General features: G+C 42.6%; 1 protein-coding gene across 4 annotated transcripts in view; it reads right to left on the reverse strand.

Moving 5' to 3' along the window:
* The window catches only part of ERC2 (ELKS/RAB6-interacting/CAST family member 2), a 2,271,945-nt gene that overhangs the window by 1,613,607 nt on the left and 638,316 nt on the right, over positions 1-20,022 (reverse strand). For all 4 annotated transcript variants that reach the window (XM_085624647.1, XM_085624646.1, XM_085624648.1 and 1 more), the window contains one exon: positions 4,278-4,433. In XM_085624647.1, coding sequence (XP_085480773.1) covers positions 4,278-4,433 — 156 coding nt within the window. The remainder of the gene's footprint in view (positions 1-4,277; positions 4,434-20,022) is intronic.

Raw genomic sequence — 20,022 nt, forward strand, 5'->3', positions numbered from 1 at the left:
GTGTGTGTCGGATCAAGAGACCGCCTTTAGCTCGCTAAAACAGTACCTTGGATGTGTGAACGTCTAAGATGTTGCGAGAATCAGGGCAGCCAATGTGTTGTTGTTGATCCTTTCGATGAAGGTGATGTGTCAGTTCCGAGCTGCACAACGTTGAAGATGCGTCGAGAGTCGAGATGCTAGAAGCATCAAAGGGATTGCATCGTCGTCTAACTGCTGAGTTGTAGGTGATGTGAGCAGCATGAAGCGATGTGTTGGCACCAAGCCACACAATGTCGGGTATCCGTCGGAACCTGGAGTCGATGTGCCGCGCAGTTGGCAATGCGAGGTCTGTGCAGCAACAGCAATGCGTCAGCGCTGAGGGAGATGTGCCAGTTCTGATTGGCGCAACATTGTCGATGTGTAGATTTCAGCATTTGCAGCACTTTATACCAATTTCAAAGGGCCCAGGACAGGATTGGCACCATTTGGCAGGGCCTGACTTGCAGCACACAAAGTCCAAGTGCTGTTGCAGGTTACTGAGAAAGCTTTGATGTCCCTGAGACTTAGAACTGGGGGCAAGGCTGAAACTGCACTGGTCTCACTTCTCGAGATGAACGACAATAGGGATTGAACACTTGGGGGATGTGTGTAGTAACAACTCTATGATCGAGACGCTTAGTCAGGAATATAATCTGTCTGGGGCCAAGAGGCTCTGATATTGCCAGCTTGAGCATGCCCTAAAAGACCATATTCAGGAAGGGACACCTCTCCCCTAGAAGACTGGTTCCTCATGGAACCTATCCCCAACGAGGGGGTGTCCGTGATCTATCGAAAATTGATGAATGACTCCCCTGACACATTGTAACCCTTGTAACCCTCCTGGGCAGACGACCTTGGAGATCTAGAGGAGGAGGACTGGGCGGAAGTCCTACAGGTCCCTAGGGAGCAAGCAATCCGAGCAAGATTCCAACTAGTACAGCTCAAAATATTACATCAAACATACTACTCCCGCACATTTCTGCACAAAATCAATGCACTGGACACTGTGAGTCAGGCGGTGCAGCAGGGAGGGATCCGTCTTCCATACTCTGGGAGGGCCTTCCAATCCAGGAGTATTGGTGATGAGTGACGAGGGTATGTGAGGGTATCCATGGACACCAAATGCTGCTCCTGGTGGTGCAGGGGGAAGAAGACTGGTCCTGATACACTAAGATTTGGCTGGCTCTGTCAGCAGCGGTAGCGAATCGCAACACTGCAAGATGCTGGGGAGCGACAGTGGCAGAATGGAAGAATGACCTTGACTGGTGTCAGAGGGCAGAAGAGGTGGTATATCATAGTAGAGGCTGCCCTATAAAATGGGAGATCGTGTGCACCCATGGCGGAGATGCCGGGCCAAAACCCTGGAAACCTAAAATGATTGCTTGAATGCTCTTTGTCATTGGGGACAGTAATGCTAGATGCAAAGCTAGTGGCGGTAAACGAGCCAACCGACTATCAGCTCCCCGTGGGAAGATGTTGCCAAGTTTGTCTGTGTATTGTATTCTAAATGGTATTGTAAACCCTGACTCCCACTGTACTTCATGTTCTGCCTTGCATGATGAGCTCTGTTTAATAAAATGAGTAAAAAAAAAAAATAGAAGCTGCACTAGTCTCAGTAACTGAAGAGGTTAGGACTATCTAGATCGAGGTGACAAGGCCTCGGTGGTCCTTCTGGGCCTATCCACAGCCTTTGACATGGTAAGCCACACAATCTTGAAACAGCGATTGAGTGAGATAGGTGTTCAAGTCTCAGTCCTTCAACTTCTCTGCTCCTTCCTGGATGATAGGGAACAATTGGTGAACCTAGGAGACTTTATTTCAAAGCCCTTCTCGCTGCCTTGTGGTGTCCTTCAGGGCTCATCTTCGAGCCCTACCCTCTTTAAAATATATGTAGTCCCTCTCCTGAGTCGTATAAGGTCATTTGGCTTTGTCACCGTGTCCTACACTGACAACACCCAAATCATTTTCCCTATTAACAATACCATTGAGGAGGTGGCGACACAATTTAGCAACTGCATGACTGCAATCTTCAACTGGATGTCTTCCCACTGTTTGAAATTGAATTCTGAAAAAAACGCAGGTTCTCCTCTTCAGACTAGATATCTCTTTCTGGGATGATACCTGGTGCCACTAGTCCTTGGTTCCCTTCCTACTCCAGTGGCCAAAGCAAGAAATCTTGGAATTATCTTCAATTCCAACTGCTTTTTTAAGGATCAAACCAGCTCTCAGGCCTCAAAGTGCTGCAGACAATCCTTCCTTTCCTCCCTTCAGATCTGCAGAAGGCAGTGGTCAGTTCTTTGGTGCCTTCAACGTTAGACTATTGGAATGCTCTTTATGTTGGAAATACTGAGAGATTTGAGATGTGCTGCAGGACATACTCATGAAACAAATAAGATTACATTGCATGCAGAATATAGTTTTTAAATCCATAGATGGGATCTCATTTTCATGTTGTGTTGGATATATTTCACAACCGTTTTTGGCAGCACTTCACACTACTACATTAACTGGTTCCTCACCTATATATCTCTAGCAACTGGTTTTTAAAAGTCAATAAATGATGACTTATCTATTTTATCAGCATTAAGAAGGAGGTGAGTGACCTTTGATTCTACTTCACCTCACTGTTATGGCAGTCAAACCATTTGCTGCTAACACAATCCGGTAGGTAGCAAGGTCAGAGCTCTGACCACTAACAAATAAAGACAAAATAAACAGCCAGGCTCAACTGCCTGGAAATTGCAATAAAACAGTCAGGGGAGGAGGGTGTGTTTGTGTGTTGTCAATAATAAATGTTTACTTCTATGCCAGGGTTTTTTAACCTGTGGTCCACAAACTCCTGAGAGTTCGCTACACCTACTCAGGGATTAAATATTATTAGCAGAATATAAAATATATAGATTAAACAAAGTAGCAAAATACATAACTGAACATTTTAAAACGTTCTGTAATCATGAAGGAATTGGAGACTGGAGGCTAACAATGAAGTTGCCATCCTTAGCTTGATTCATGGGAGCAGCACAATTCTGCAAACAGAATGTAAAATTAATGAAATGTGGCCTCATTCGAAAGATTGATCAAAAGAGTGCATACATTAGGAGTAAAAAAGACAACATGATCTGCAAGAGTCTAGAATATCACTTCATTTTACAATTAAAAAACAAATGTAGAAAAGCTCCAACCTTCCTATAAAATTAGAATTTGTATATATGTTTGCACATTGAATAAAATATTTCATAATTTGTGTGTTTGTTGCTCTATACTTGTTTCTGTATGTTTTTGTATGGTTTTTGAGATTCAAATTGTAATCAGACCAAGGTCCTTCGCTTCCAGGAATGATTTAATGGAGGTCCACAGAAGTCAAAACTTTAGAAATCGCTGTTCTATGCATTCAAATTATCAGTAACTAACACATCTCTAGGGACTAACATATGTATACCTAACTAATTCATAACCAATTCACAAAATCAATGTTTTGTAAACAGGAGTTTGGAGAAATGCAGGCATGGTGAATATTAATAAATGTTACAAAATAAAAGTTGGGTTCAAAATCTGTTTAGACCACCTGCTTTCCACTATAATACATTTTAGGGGATATCAAATATAGATGACTTCTAATCTAACGTAATAGAAGAATGAGTAGAAAGTAGATAAAGTTAGAGAGTGTCTATTTGATAATTTTTGGTATATTGCCGTGCAGTATTTAAGGTATCTCATCTAATCTAATATTGGTAAACTTTGACAAACATTGATCACGTATCTGGACTATTTATTTCAATTGTTCACTACGCAATGTTAAATTCATGACATAGTAAGCACAGATATATGTAATATTATAAATGTTGTTATAATAAGAATATTATTAAAAATAGTAATACTCGTATTAATAACAATAATAATAATGATAATTAGTATTATGATGATGGTGATAATATAATTATTAATAATAATAATGATGATGATAATAATAATAACTGCATTATTATTATTATGGGAGCAAGCAAAAACAGCTACAAATATTATTTAAATTATGTGGTAGCTGTTGCTCACACCGTTTAATTTACACAAATGTTTGTTTTCAGTGGTATCACATCAATTATTTAAAATGGTTTCATTATCCTCAGAGGGAAGTCTCATTTCTGTGTGGCCAGTAACAAAGTGAATGATACAGAAGAAATGTTTGTGTACATGTAGCATTGCAATATTACCTGGTTGTCCATGAACTGAACTCCCCAGAAATGAGTGCCACTATACGCTACCTTATTTTTCATGAACTTTGAGTGGTTCTTGTAGACTTCCATTTGTTTGATCTCCTCTTCGCGGTCTTCGGTATTTAGAACTCCATTTGTTTTTATCATCTGTATTTCATCCTCAAGGTCCCGTATGTTGCGTTCAAGGGAAGCTATTTTTGTGTCCTGCACAAAAGAAAAAAGAATTGCAGCAACACAGAATTAAAGGATTGGAGTAATTTGATTGGCTCTAGGGAAGTACATAGTGTCTTCTTAGTGTACTAGTACTGTACGACCACAAAATATTCCCGTAAACATTCCTTTTGTACACAACACCGATTTCTGCTTATGGCGCATAGCATGCAGTGCTCCTATGTATTCAGTGCATATAAAGAACGCATTCATGCACTGTGCTGTAGTAAATGGATGGTTTATAGCACTGCATTTATAAGGTTGCATGGCTGGTTAATTTTACCTAGCATATGAGTTGAGTTAATAATGATTACTGTTCAAATGAGATATTTGAGCACATTGGATGGATTTACATGCAAACAAATGTAGATCTATTTATAGGTAGGTCTTAAAAGAACTGACTTGGTTTATGTTTATTTTGCATTTCATAACAAAAAATGTCAACTCCATGAAAATTCTTCAAAAAATGTCAGAAGGATTGATCTGTGAATGAGGGAGTGCAAGCAACAGTATATTGTATATTGTATTGTCACCCATATCGAAATTCAACTGGATCTGTCCATCATCTTGTCATAGAAAAAATATATTTTTACCTATATTGGACATCATTGAGGATGAGGAAGTTAAGACCAATTGATTCAAATTTATGTTGGAATTAGACAAGTGGGTGTAGGAGATTTCATACACATTTGATCATACATACTAGGTCAAGGAAGGAATTGAGGAGACTTTGGGAGAACCAATGAACCTTACAGAGAAAATGCTACTAAACGAGTCCAGTGTGCATCTTCAGAACTCACTTAGGTAGGTATGGGTTCTGAAGACCATTATGATTAGGAAAAAAAAAATTATTTGTAGACTTAATTTCTTTGAAGGAATTTAGGATGATTTTGTTAGCTTTTTGTGGCTTAAGGAAACACATTTTATTTCAGTATTCAGTAAGAATTTTTAACAAATCGTACAGCAATAAATAACAGTGTATAAACATGAATTGTCAATATGCATTTTTTATGGTGCTTGGGCCTTTGTGGACCAATGCCATTTCACCTTGACACAGGGCACTCCACCAGAATACCCACTACAGAAGAACGTGGGGCCAAAATTTCATGGCAAAAATATTGTGGACCAAATTATTGTGAAGGTAAGTAGAGAAGTATAGGTTTACTACACTCAGCCACAAATATCTCTACCTTGACGACACATGTCTTCAAGCTACGTAGAAGTGGAGTTAGGAATACTAAATCTATACTTAACTATGTGCGCTTACCATCTCAATATTTTGGTCCACGTTATTTTGGCCCAACAATATTTTTGTGCTCCATATCCTGTTCTGCAACTTAGTGACAGGATTGGGTGAACCTTGATACACAAGGCCTCTAGTTCTGTTTTCATTTGTTTTGGTTAGAGACACTCAGCCAGGTATAAATTATCAAACGCCACTTGAATTTGTACTTGTGCTTGTCACTCACCTTATACTGGGCAATGTTTTCCGCTGAGGGCATTAACCTTTATTAAAACATTGGAATGTTGGGAGCTCCACTGAAAACAATGGAGTAGCCCCAAGCTTATCATGGCTGGTATAAGCCCGGAGCTCCAACATTCCAATGTTTCTTTGTTCACAGCTGTGGCTGTGAACAAAGGCTTCAGGAAGCCTGAGGGGATTTCAATCCCCTCGCGCTCCCTGAAGCCTTTGCTTTATTTGTTAGAACATTCTACCCTCTAGTGGCAGAATGTTCTAATAGCCTTATAGCCCTTCGTAGCTGGGCTATACCGGCTATTAAAGTTCCGCTCCCTTGTTAAAGGCCCTCGCCCTCGGCTCGGGCCTATAACGCTGGAGCTGGCCTTTAATAGCCGCTATAGCCCGCTACGGCGGGCTAAAAGTCTATATTAATTAGCTGAAAAGAATATACCAATTCAAAGGCAAGGCTGAGTAATGATGGCAAAGAGTACTTATAAGCTTTGAACTCCTCACAGTAAGTTGTTAAAAAAAATCTAATCGTGTCCACGCATTAAAGTCACTAAAGGCAGACAAGCTGTCCATATCAAACCTATGTCACTGCTACACCATATCAATGAGCCTAGACTACAGGCAAACAGTTGTCATTAGTATCTGCATTATAGGCAACCTGATGGCCTGGGCCAACCTCAGCTTTTTAACTGGTTGCTGATTAAATAGTATATATGCTAAATTGTACTGAAAGTCAAAGTACAAATTATGTATCAATTAAATTATTAGCATGCCTTTAGTTAACATTTTCTTAGAAGGGTGTTATCATTTAGTTGCACTTAATCAAAATCAACTTCATCATAGGTTCTCACTAAAAAGGTTGTCGCTAATAATAAAGTTGTAAAATGAATTACTTGACAGCATCTAACTCAAAAATTTGTGTTTTGTAGTGCCACTGATCTACCTGATAAGAGTATTTATGTACAACTAAGGGGCATATTTACAAGCCCCTATCGCCAGAGGAACATCACTTTTAATGACATTCCAGTAGCGATACGGGTTTCGCCTTCTGTACAAGGCAGCGTTAAGCCACTTAACGTGTCTTAACGCTGCCTTGTAAATAAGGCCCTCTTTCACACTATACTTAGCGTGAAAGGAGTGGGCAATGGGTGTTGTGGTTGGCAATCCACCGCAACACCTATTGATTTTGACGTAGCCCCATATTTACAAGGGCAGCATAAATACCAGGCAGCACCAAAATTAAGACCAGGGAAAACCTGGTATTAAACAGGTGCAACGAGGAACTCCTCGTTTTTGCTGTTTCTATGAGTGCTGTGTTGTGCAGCACACATAGAAACAGCAAAAGGCCATTTATTGTTTGTGTGCCGGAAGGTGACCCTTCCGGCACATAAACAATCAATTTAAAAAAATGATGTTTTGCAACTTCTATGTGTGCTGCATTGAGCAGCACAAATAGAAGTTTCAAAATACAATTTCAGATTGTTTATGTGCAGGGAGGGGTACCTTCCTGCCCATAAACAATCTTCCCCTACAACGCAGGCACCCTTGCACTATGGTGCAAGGGTGTCTGCATTGGCGCTAGGCAGCTAAAATTAGCGCCACTGCCGGGGGAAAAGCAGGGCTGCATCGTATACTTGTAAATAGGGTGCAACCTTGCGTTTTGGAAGTGGGGGAGCGCAGCGTTAAGCCAAGGTGGCTAACGCCGTGCTCCGCCACTTCCTAGTACATATACCCCTAAGTAACCAATTGAACAATTCACCAATCTTAGTGGCCCACACTGTATACTTCAAGTACCTAGGGGGGCCTGATTCTGTGCTACCAACAATCAAGAAAGGAAAGACAAAACCTCTATCTTAAACAAAATCAAAACTCCCTGGCTAGCTATCCTGCTTTATTAGGATGCAACACGGGTGAGATATAAGCAGACATTCAAGTGGTCTGTTTCACTTCTGAATGATAGAAGTACAGTAAAAAGACAGCTCATATACACAGAGCGCACAAATCAAACAACAACGGGGGATATAAAGTTCTTCCCTAGAGCGAACACACGTGTATTCAGTTTAAAACATTTTCAGAATCAGATGACCATGAATAAAGAAATGCAATGTTCTATGTTGTGTGGTCCAACACTGGCCCATTCAGAAATCCTCGATTTTCAGCATAACAACGATGTATGGCTGCATACCAAAATCACTGGATAATTTACAAATACTTGACCATCATTAAACAGACTCACGTTTATGCATGTTTTTGTTCTCCATATATAACTTACGTCTGTGTCTAAGCAGTTCTAATGTATTATCATTTTTTAATTATGTATACAAAGTATTATTTTATTCACCCCATCCATATTTGTATTGTCTTCCACGCTCTTACCATGAACGTTTCTGGGGAATTGCCAACATCTGTACAACATTGCAAATACAGTAAGTTTGGGGGATTTATGGAATAATACACACCTGTACACGCTCTCTCTCACTCTCATGGATAATAAGTGGCCATTTTACATTAGAAAAGAGCACCCCATACTTTCATTTGCTGGAAAAGCCCGATTTTTGACACATTTATTGGGCTAAAATGTTCATTTGTATGATTCTTTGAGATTAATCTTGGCAATCCTAAAGTAAGGATGGTTTGTGAGTAGCAATGTTACAAGTGCCTATTATAAGCACCTAAAAATCTGCATGGCAGTAAGGAGGCCCTGACTCTCAGTTGATATAAACCAGACACAGGACCTTAATAAGGTTTGCTGGAGCAGAGTCCCTCACGAATCTGGATGGGGGTGGCAACTGGGGTCAACCCACTAACACACAAGGTCCCGACCTCATTTAGAGTCGAGGGAACCATCAGTTTTCAAATAGAGCCCCATCTGAGCCCCAGCAGACTCCACCATTGGAAACCCTTGCCCCCCGGAGGATGATTTGACAAATGTCCAGCAGGTTAAAGTGGTGGATGCTCTGCCATAATTAAAGCAAAGTTTACACCACAGGTGTTTCCTATACAGGAAAAACATTCAAGGCATGGCGGTCTCAGGAAGGAATACAGAAAACTCCATGAACGTCGGGGACATTTTTATTTTGTTCTGCCGAGAAAACCTGTTGCGCTGGATATTTCATTCTGCACAACAAAAGAGAATACTGAACAGGCTGTACCAAGATGGCATTAAATTTTGCCAAAAGTGCATGTGCCTCACCAACAGTAGCCCTTTAGGCCAGGCAGGGATTTACAAATTAGATGGACATAAATGAAGCCCATGGAGGGTGGTTTAGACAGTGATCCATCAGGCTGCTGGATAGCTGGAGGCCCTTGCTTCAGCCTTGCCAGTGAAAACCATTCCTCCTCATACAAGATACATCATTCTGACACAAAAGTTCTATGATCTCCCAATAGAAATTATCAAGAGACCAATAATTACCTATATTTTTACATTAAGCACTTTTATCCGGATGTATGACGTTACAACGCACACTTTTACAACGCATGCACTTACAACGCATTTTTTACAAAGCATAATCCATTACAACGCATGACATTACAACGCATGACACTACAACGCATTTTTAAAAACTACCTTTACAACGCATTTCCATTACAACGCATACTACCTTTACAACGCATACCATTACAACGCATAATATTAAATTGCATTTAAGGTAAGTATTAGATAGTATAGGGGTAAAAGTTACTTTTCTAACTCCAGGGGGTGCAACAGTAGGGTAAGTGTTGGATAGTATAGGGGTAAAAATTACTATTCTAACTCCAGGGGGTGCAACACTAGGGTAAGTGTTGGATAGTATAGGGGTAAAAATTACTATTCTAACTCCAGGGGGTGCAACAGTGGGGTAAGTGTTGGATAGTATAGGGGTAAAAATTACTATTCTAACTCCAGGGGGTGCATCAGTAGGGTAAGTGTTGGATAGTATAGGGGTAAAAATTACTATTCTAACTCCAGGGGGTGCAACAGTAGGGTAAGTGTTGGATAGAATAGGGGTAAAAATTACTATTCTAACTCCAGGGGGTGCAACAGTAGGGTAAGTGTTGGATAGTATAGGGGTAAAAATTACTATTCTAACTCCAGGGGGTGCAACAGTAGGGTAAGTGTTGGATAGTATAGGGGTAAAAATTACTATTCTAACTCCAGGGGGTGCAACAGTAGGGTAAGTGTTGGATAGTATAGGGGTAAAAATTACTATTCTAACTCCAGGGGGTGCAACAGTAGGGTAAGTGTTGGATAGAATAGGGGTAAAAATTACTATTCTAACTCCAGGGGGTGCAACAGTAGGGTAAGTGTTGGATAGTATAGGGGTAAAAATTACTATTCTAACTCCAGGGGGTGCAACAGTAGGGTAAGTGTTGGATAGTGTAGTGTAATATTATGCGTTGTAATGGTATGCGTTGTAATGGTAGTATGCGTTGTAATGGAATGCGTTGTAAAGGTAGTTTTTAAAAATGCGTTGTAGTGTCATGCGTTGTAATGTCATGCGTTGTAATGGATTATGCGTTGTAAAAAATGCGTTGTAAAGGTAGTGCGTTGTAAAAGTTGCGTTGTAAAGGTTGTTCCCCCTTTTATCCTAATGAACTAGATCATATTCTTCACTTGGATCCTAAATGTACCTCTGATGATCTTTTCCTCAGACCCATTAATATGTTTACCAATCTGTTGCAGGAAGCAGAAGTCACCTATCTGAAGCCAGCTTCCCAAATTGATTCAATTCAACCTGACAAAGATAATATAATCAGTTGGGTTAAATAGTCTAATACCTCCTCATGATCTTGATTATCCCACTCCTCATGGTATGGCATTTCTCCACATCAGGAGTGAGAAGCACTGACAGAAGAATCTAAAGTCATGCCTGCATAAACTGTGTGTTAGATTCTTAAATCATTTGTATAATTATGAATGAGAACTTTTTTTTAAATTAAAATCTTCAACATTAGTACGCACACATTAAATGATACTATTAAGTTTTTATCATGAAACATTTCAGGATTACATTCTAAATCCCATTTGTTTATTAGAATGTTACACCACACAGATAACATAAGTGTCAATCTGCACAAATCACCTTAAGTAGGTGACGTGTAAGGGTGTATTCAATAATCTGCTCCACATGTGCACATCTCTACCGAGTGAAGCTAGGATTGATCCTGGTTTCAATTTACACATACTTTGAAGATTCTGGGGGGTTCATGGCACATGCACAGAGGAGTTTGGCCCTCTAGCATTCCTCATATATTTGGGCTGAAAGCCACAAATGTAGTTGCCAATGATGCCGGTACAATACAAACCAACCCTGTTCTGGAGTCCTAAAGGTAAGGATTACTGTGAACCTCAATGAAGGATGTGGAAGTTTATACCCACACTTCAGTACACAGATGTCAACATGTACCAGTTTCATCACCTCACACAAACTAGAATTTCTTCCTTGACATGACAACATTATGACAAAAGATGACGAGACCATGGTGCTTGTGGGACCATTCATGACTGGAGACCTCTGACAAGGTAGGATAAAATAGGGATGTATGGAAAGGGTTTCCTCATGTTTGCTGGATAATATCTGGCAAAGGTAGTTTATAATATACAATTACAATGTGTCATGCATGCAGCATCCACTGCTCTGGTCTTGAGTTGCTATTTCAGAGAAGTACTGATGCTTTGTTTGTTATGACGTTCATGTGAAGTTCAGAAGAGGCAGAGACTGCTCCAACTGCAAGACTGTAAGACAGCAGTTTCAATTTAGCCCGTTTAGGAGGATTAAAATGTTATTGTCGGTGACTACATTATGCTGACATCTACTTTTAACTCTGAGTTGATATTGTGTTTCCTGCAATAAAATGGTTATCCTGACTGCATCTCTTTGGCTTAACTGCAGACAGTTACTGACTTGAGATCCTTCATCACTTCCTTGTTCCCTGGTAGAAGAAATTATATGGACCAGTGCAACATAGGAACAGTAACAGGGGAGCAACAAGAAAATAAAAAATACCCCCCCCCCCCCCACTTGTACCATACATTTAATCAAACAGAGCCTTAAAGCACACCAACCCCCTTAGCGGGAGCGGAGTAGTGCAGCGGCCAGGGTGGCTGACTCCGGGGTGCACGGCTCATGGTTCGATCCCCGACGGTAGCTCAGCTTAGCTCAGCACCATGTGACTCCACCAGTGATGTGTTTAGAACTACTTTCTCCCCTGTAACTGCAGAAATCCATTAGTCCACCTGCGCCTAGAAATGTTGAACCCTAGGACAGAGGGCATGGAGGAGTGTCCCTGTCTGATTGCAACCTCTCAGACATCTACCGCTGACCTATTGCCCCATTTTAACTGATCCTGGTGTACATAGATGCTTTCTTGACTAATAGGTAAGAACGTATAATCTTTCCTGATTGTGGCTGCATAGTAATGTTTCACCGGATCCACAAGAGTCCCTAGAGGGTTTCCTCAAAGTTCTTTACTTCACTTTTGGAAGATATGCCAGAGAACAAGGCACACCTCAGAGAAGTGTGTGATGTAATATGTGTTAAAGCACAACACCAAACAACAAAATAGTTAAAAGATAAAGAACTTGAATTAACACGTCAGGATCCAGAGCAGGCCCTCCCAGGTTTCTAAGTTACCACCCAACTACACTATGGATGAGCCCACTCATGCTGTTTAGGCTGCTGTAAAGCAACATTTATCGAAATGCCTTTTGAGTATTATGGTGCCAATATGCAGGGTGATAATACCAGCTCAATCCCTTTACGTTTCATGGAAATTTGAGAAAGAGGCACAGCTCAGCATTCATGGTACCTGCCAAGTCAAAAGAGTTGCTGTGAAAACTCACGACTCTCCAGAGAGTTATTAGTATTATTATTATTGAGTTATTTTATAGCGCGTAGCTACCCATAGGGTTTACCAGCGCTTAGGAGCATGTTCTACAGCCTCAAAGGGGAGCTAGAATAACATAGTTTCCACTAACTTGCAGAAGGTGGATAAGGAGGTGCAGCCTCTAAGTGATTCAGCTAGAGCATTCCAGAACTTAGGTCCCAGAAAAGAGCTAGGTGGGCCTTTTGAGCAGGCCCCAGAAATATAAGGGGATAATAATCATCCAGACTCATTAGTTAAATATGCACTTACCCCTCTAGACAAGAATGAACAAACCTCTTCACACCCCCAGGTTTAATGACACTAAAAACACTTAAGAGAGACTAGTCGATTTGCGAGACACTCTACCAAAAGATCAATCCATGATGCTCTTAAAGAATACTTCTGCAGAAGTGAAATTCTCAAGGTTGTGCCAAATATCATCACTCTAAGCAATTCCCTGTGAGGACGAATTTAGTGGCAGCCTTGGTGTCTTCTTGACTGATACGGTTAGGAACAGTTCATCAGCCACTGTTGTCACACATTCCTGTGTGACTGAAATACTCCTTCAAGATTATGCACATGCTAAAAGTGTCTTAGTCACACCGGCAAAAACACAGAAAAGTTGCCTTTGCCGAAAAGTCTCATTGACATATACCTAATTGGCACATTTGATGTGTGTATAACCCCCTTGTAAATGGCACTACATGAACCCAAGGCCTGTAAATGAAATGCTTCTAGTGGGCTGCAGCACTCATTGTCCCATGCACTAAAGTAGCACTATAAAACATGGCTCCAGTTCTGTCCCTGCAGCTTGGTTGAGCAGTTTTAATCTGCCATTTCGACCTGGAAAACTAAACATTTTGCCAGGTCCAAACCTTCATTTTTCATAGATATGTCACCCCTAAAGTAGGCTCTAAATGCCCTTAGACCAGGGTGCATAGTATTGCAAATGTAGGACATCTATATTTAATGTTTTACATGTCGGGCAGTGAAAACCCTCTGAAGTTGTTTTTCACTGTGGCAAGGTTAGCTCCCCCATATTAAACAAGCATTGGCATAGCCAGTAGGTCTCGCATTTGGGATTTTATAAGAGATTATCAAGGAGATGTCCTTGACTGTACTTAAATGTGTTGTTTAAGCATTAACATGTTTAATATAGCGTTCTTAATTTTAGTTTTTGACCTGACTAAATAATGAAGTTATGCCTCATAATTTGCCTTTTCTGCCCTATAGTTTACTCACTCCTGCTGCATAATTTGGCTCTATCCTGACACATTATTTCAGTGGCCCTGCCTATAGGGCAATGAGGTAGCACCAGATGGGTTGCTCCTCTGAGAGGAACGAATGGGACAGTGTGTAGAATGTTTGTCTGCCTGTTTTATGGTTTGGAGGGACAACAAGCCAACTGTTTTCAGAAATGTTTTGTACTGTGTGATGTTGCCATATGCCATATTCCACTTGGACAAAACTAATGACCAGAACACCTCACTAACATAGGACTCAAGCAGCTAGTCACTCCGACCCACGCAGCAAGACAAACGCTCAACCCCATCTTCTCCGTCAGCTAATACATCACCAACCAACCACCACTGTGTTCATTTTTCCTTCACCAAACTCATTGAACACCACCACACCCACCGCCCCTCACTGTAACTGTAACAAGGTCACAGGAGAACATCTCAGCACCACCCTCAGCACAACCACACCGCTGACATCCACAGATGCCAATACTGCAGCACGCAACTTCCACCGATGGATCTCCAACTGCTCCGATGCGCTGGTGCCCCTCAAGAAAGCACCCGGCAAGCAACACCCCAAGAAAGCCAGTTGGTTCACCACCGCCCTCCATGAGTCTAGACGCACCTGTAGGTGGCTTGAGAAGAGATGGAGGAACAACAAAACACCGGAAGCCCATGCAGACTTCAAAACCGCCGTCACTGCACATCACCTCCTCCTCAAAACTGCAAAGAAAACGGCCCTCCAAGACAGAATCCATGCTATCACACAGAACAGCAAAGAACTCTTCACTATCAAGGAGTTAGCCAAACCCAACAGCGCGACCACAGAAGCCCCACCCTCCCAAGACCTCTGCAACAAACTCTGCACCTACTTCCACCAAATAGGACACTTTACCCCACACACTTTTACTCCGCGTGCCCTTACCCCGCAGTTTTTACACGCAATCCATTGCAACGCATTCCCCATTACAACGCAGTTTACTATTCTAACTCCATCGGGGCATTACTTTGGGGACTGCATTGTAATAGTTTGCGGTGTAAAGCCCTGCATTGTAAAAGATTTTGTGGTGTAAAAAATGTGGGGTAATGGCATGCCGAGTAACGCATGCGAGGTAAAGGATGTTTTCCACTTCCACCACAAAACCAAGGAGATCTACAACAGCTTCGACACCCAAGACCTACCCATCACTCCCACCACTACCACACATGACGATGGCGTCCCCCAACAGATCCTGCTCAACTGGACCCCGCTCACCATGGACAACACTCTCAAGACATGAAGAGCATTCACTCTGGAGCACCTCGGACCCCTGCCCACACCAGATATTCCACAGAGCCAACACCTCCATAGCCCCGAATTACGCCGCACCATCAACTGTTCCATTGAGACAGCCGCCTTCCCTGATGACTGGAACCATGCCGAGACCAACCCCCTGCTGAAGAAACCGTCCGCTGACCCGACAGATGCCCAACTCCCGAATTCATCGAAGCCAACCATGTCCTGGACTCCTATCATTCCGGCTTCCGAAGCAACCACAGCACTGAGACAGCCCTCCTTGCTGCCAACTAAGACATCTGCTCCATCCTCGACCATGGAGAAACAGGAGCCCTCATCCTCCTGGACCTCTCGCCCGCCTTCTACACTTTCTCCCACCTCACCCTAAGCATGAGACTCCACAACGCCGTAAACCACAGGACAGCACTGGACTGTAGCCGTTCCTTCCTCACAAGTAGAACACAACGAACCAACCTACCTCAGGCAAGACTGAAGTCCTCATCCTGGGGCCCAACACCTTGGCTTAGAAAGACAAGGGTTGCCCGCCACGTTTGGAACCCCCCACCTAGCTACAGACTACGCACGAAACCTCAGCATCATACTGGACTCTTCGCTCATGATGAACCACCAGATCAACTTCGTCTCCTCATGCTTCCACACTCTTCCCCTGCTTCGAAAGACCTTCAGATGGATCCCCACTGAGGCCAGAAAGACAGTCACCCACACACTCACCAGCAGTTGACTCGACTATGACAACACACTCTATGCAGGCGTCACCCAGAAACTCCTCAAGAAACTACAGAATGTTCAGAATGCAGCAGCCAGACTGGTCTTCAACATCCCCCATGCAGCCACATCTCTGAACACCTGTGAGAACTCCACTGGTTCTCAGTCAACAAAAGAGTCACGCTCAAGCTCTTCACACATGCTTACAAAGCCTTCCACAACGCCGGACCAGCATACCTGAACCACGGCCTAATATTTCACGTAGCCACCAACCCATTAAACAAAAATTACCTTTTATATGAAATTATGCTATGTTGCACACTCAAATGATGGCGACTATATTTAAATACTGCTAAGCGCACAGCTTGCTTCGGGTCTGCCATGAATCTCAAGTGAACATCGGTGTGTAGGACATTTCAGAATGTTGTTATTCACATCCTATGGAATATTACTAAAGCAATCCTTTTGGTTGTCAACATTTCTTTTACTTGGACAGCATTTTTTCCCCCAAATGTTTACCTTTCCCTTCCTTTTGTTAAAATGTTCTTATGTGTAATATTCAGAAAAAAATATATATTTCAGTGAGTTCCTTTCTCTAGCTAAGTACACTTGCAATCTAAAGCAGAAGTGCTTTTAAAAAAATTTAAAATGCAGTCTTCTTAGCTGCTTTTACCAGGAGTGTGCTAAAAAGCATAAATCCAGAAATGACAGCATGTTTTCCACTGTCGAAATTCCGTCATTTGCTTCCAGCAATGGCCTTATGGGTGGACCTAAGCAGCTGCGGTGGCCATCTTGGAAACAGGCAGACTGTAGAGTGACATTATTAGAACTCCCCTTAATAGCAAAGAACCGGGCCCCTGATGTTAAGATGGCTGCCTCATAGAATATGCTCCGAATTATCTCACCAGGCAGAACAGAGGGGGCCTGGGGCAGGGAGGAGGTGGAGGGAAGAACAGAGAGGGCCCTACTGAGGTTCTAGCGATCTAGCCACAGCCACCTCTGTAGTAGGGAACAGGTTGCAGCATACTCTGCGCTCCCTCACGCTCAACCCTATCCCAAACTACAGATGGCCACTGCTTCTGGGGTCCATTTTTATTTCAATATGATGGCAAACTGTTTCTTTCTTTGTTGTGTGATGAGTAAAGCTAATGCCATCTTGTGGACCGAATACGAGTAAAGTCATTTTTGTGTCCGGGAAAGTTGTGGTGGGTACCAGAGTACAGGTGGCTAGCCAGCAACTACCAGGAAACAACAATTTATGTCAGTGTTAACAAGTTTACGAATGTCTCCCCTAACCCCCAATTTTTAAAGCAAATATTTCAAGCTTACCTGACAAACATACATGCTTTACCTTTCCTGTTGTTTTATAGCACTACATTGTCTCTGTACTAATAAATGTTGTGCACAATAGTAGGCTATATGTCAAAACAGCAAATGTTTAACAAGAGACTGACAGTCTTCTATGTAGCAGAGCGGGAGGCTGGTGTGCAACGGGAGACGGGCCAATCTTCCTGAAGACTTTTCTGGCTTTCCTGAAGAGAGCAGTGCACCTGAGGTTGTCCAGTGTGTGGTGGCAAAGCTGCCCGTTTTCTCCCTTGCACACCTATACCTGCTGTCTGCTGCCCTAGCAGCTGTAACCAATAAAACATTGAAAAATATAGCACAGCCATGTTGAAGCTGTGTTCACGACACGGGACCAATTCAGTGAAAAAAAGGAGTTGGCCATTTAAAAGAAAAATACATCAGAGTGTAAGGAGACATGTAACAGGGGCAATAGCCACAAAGTGAAAACTACACCCAAAGGCTGGCCAAAGAACACATTTTACCAATGAGAAGAAAGGAATTAGGAAAGACACAAGAAAGAACAAATGGATAGGGGTGGGCGTGGTCTAAGCACCCCGACCAGATTCAGCATGCCTCGCAAAGCAGGGCATGCACGCTGCTAGGTTCAACCTCAAAACTGGGTTAAACTATAACAACTTATAGTGCTTAGTTTCAGTTTGGGGAGCTGCAAGAAAGTTGATGTGAGGATTCATTTTAATAGTATTTAAACAAGCATTTGTAATGCAATTGGTCTCGCCTTTTGGACCTTATAAGTATTTAGCGATGCAGCACATTATTGCACATTACTGCAACAAGGCTGTTTTTGTTTGAGCTTGCCAACTGCTAATAAGTACTTCAAGAGGGTTCCTACTTAGAACTTCTCCGGAGAGCTGGTTGACCACTATTAGGCAACTTGCAACTTGGTTCCTTTGCGCTTTCCTTGGCTTCCACTGTGCACTGCGCACCGTACACAGGTTTGCCTGTCCCCCCTGAATGTTTGCTGTGGCTCTGAGGCTCTGTGGCTCTGCCCTTTGCCTTTTGCCTTTTTACCTTTTTGCCTTTTCCCTTTTTGCCTTTTAATTCCGAAAACATAAATGTCTGGTCGTCTCTGGGAGCTTAAAAGGATTTGTAGCTGGGGCCTGTCTGTGGCTCGGAACACCGACTCAAATACTTCAGCGGGGTGTGAGCTGATGGGATAGGAGGTAAGGGGTGGAGAACGGGCAGAAAACGGGCGGAAAAGGGATAGAAAACGGCAGGCAGGAGCAGGGCGCTCTGGCGAGCCGCAAGCCGCACCCAACCTAGTTGGGCCGCTTCCGCGGACTCGTCAGGCTCACACTCAGTGGCCGCCACTAATGGTGGCCGAGCTCACTGCCTGAACACTTGCCCGCTTACCGCACCCAGTTCCTCGAGGGCGTTTTCCGAGGAGGCCTTTGCTATCACTCGGTGGATTTTCAGCAGGTTTCAGCGGCACTTCCTCTCCTCCGCCACGCTGCGCTCTGCTCCTCTTCTCTCGGGTCGCACTGCTTGCTTGCTTGCATCATGTGACCGGAACACCCGGAAGCCCTGCACACAGGTGGATTTGCACCCCTTCAACTAGTACTACAGTATCCCACATATACATCCCTTTCAAAGCAGGCAAAGTCCCAATTGCCCTCCAGAATACTTCGGGAAACCACTTCCTCAAAGAAGCCTACCAGAATCAGCAGACACAAACTGATACTACCTCATAGAAAACCTTGAATGTAATTAAAGATTCAGGAAAAGGTTGTTACCATCCAATTCCATGGCACTTGAAGCTCACCAAAAGCAATACGCTCTCAACAGCTTCCACCTACAAGCTATTGTGGAGGTGGCCATTGTAATGGTTTGGGATGCCATGCTAGTAGTTGCAGACCATGGACCCATCCACATGCTGATCTTCCATGCACTCCCTTCCATCTTAAACACAATGGACCACCAAGTTCTACTCCTCCACCACCAATAAGTGGTCACTGTCTAAAATAGAGCCTTTAAGTGGTTTGAACCCTGTACCCTAGCCTCATGTATATGAGATAACGAATCCTCAAAATGCCCAAAATGCTGCAGGACTGTTCATGTTCATCTGTGCAGATACCTCCAAGGCAAAATCAACCCCCAACACTCCACTCTCCCACTCTGCTTTGCCGCAATCAATTTCCAAACCAAAGCTAGATGCATTATCAGGATTGACAGATATTTTGCAATACCTGTAGCCTACCTCTGTAACAATCCCTTCATGGATAAGTGCAAGGGTCTTACCATCAGGCTCTACACTGAAACACATCCCTAAAACCGAGTATCCCACAAAAGATCTCAATTATATAAATCAGAGAGTAGTCTGCACATGGCCAGGAAAACTTGATCTCCCTTTCCACTCTCATATGACACCAATAAAAATGCCTGATCAATAAAATATTATGTGTTCTACCATGACCGGGACTGCTCCAAAGTAGTAGCAAGCTGAGCAGTATATCATTTGAAGACTCATCTCTGTATCCATCAAGTGGGACTGTTTTGTTTTCTCATATCTAGAAATTAGTGTAAATGTAAACTTAATTATCAGAAGACATTAGTACATAAACACAAGACATTACCTCTCATCTTTATGCTTTGGCTACATATTGAGATGAAATCAAGTAATATTTTCTCCACATGCCTAGCTCCAGGAGCTATTGATATAGAGGA

The sequence above is a fragment of the Triturus cristatus genome, chromosome 9 (assembly GCF_964204655.1).
Source record: "Triturus cristatus chromosome 9, aTriCri1.1, whole genome shotgun sequence".
In the NCBI taxonomy this organism is placed as follows: domain Eukaryota; kingdom Metazoa; phylum Chordata; class Amphibia; order Caudata; family Salamandridae; genus Triturus; species Triturus cristatus.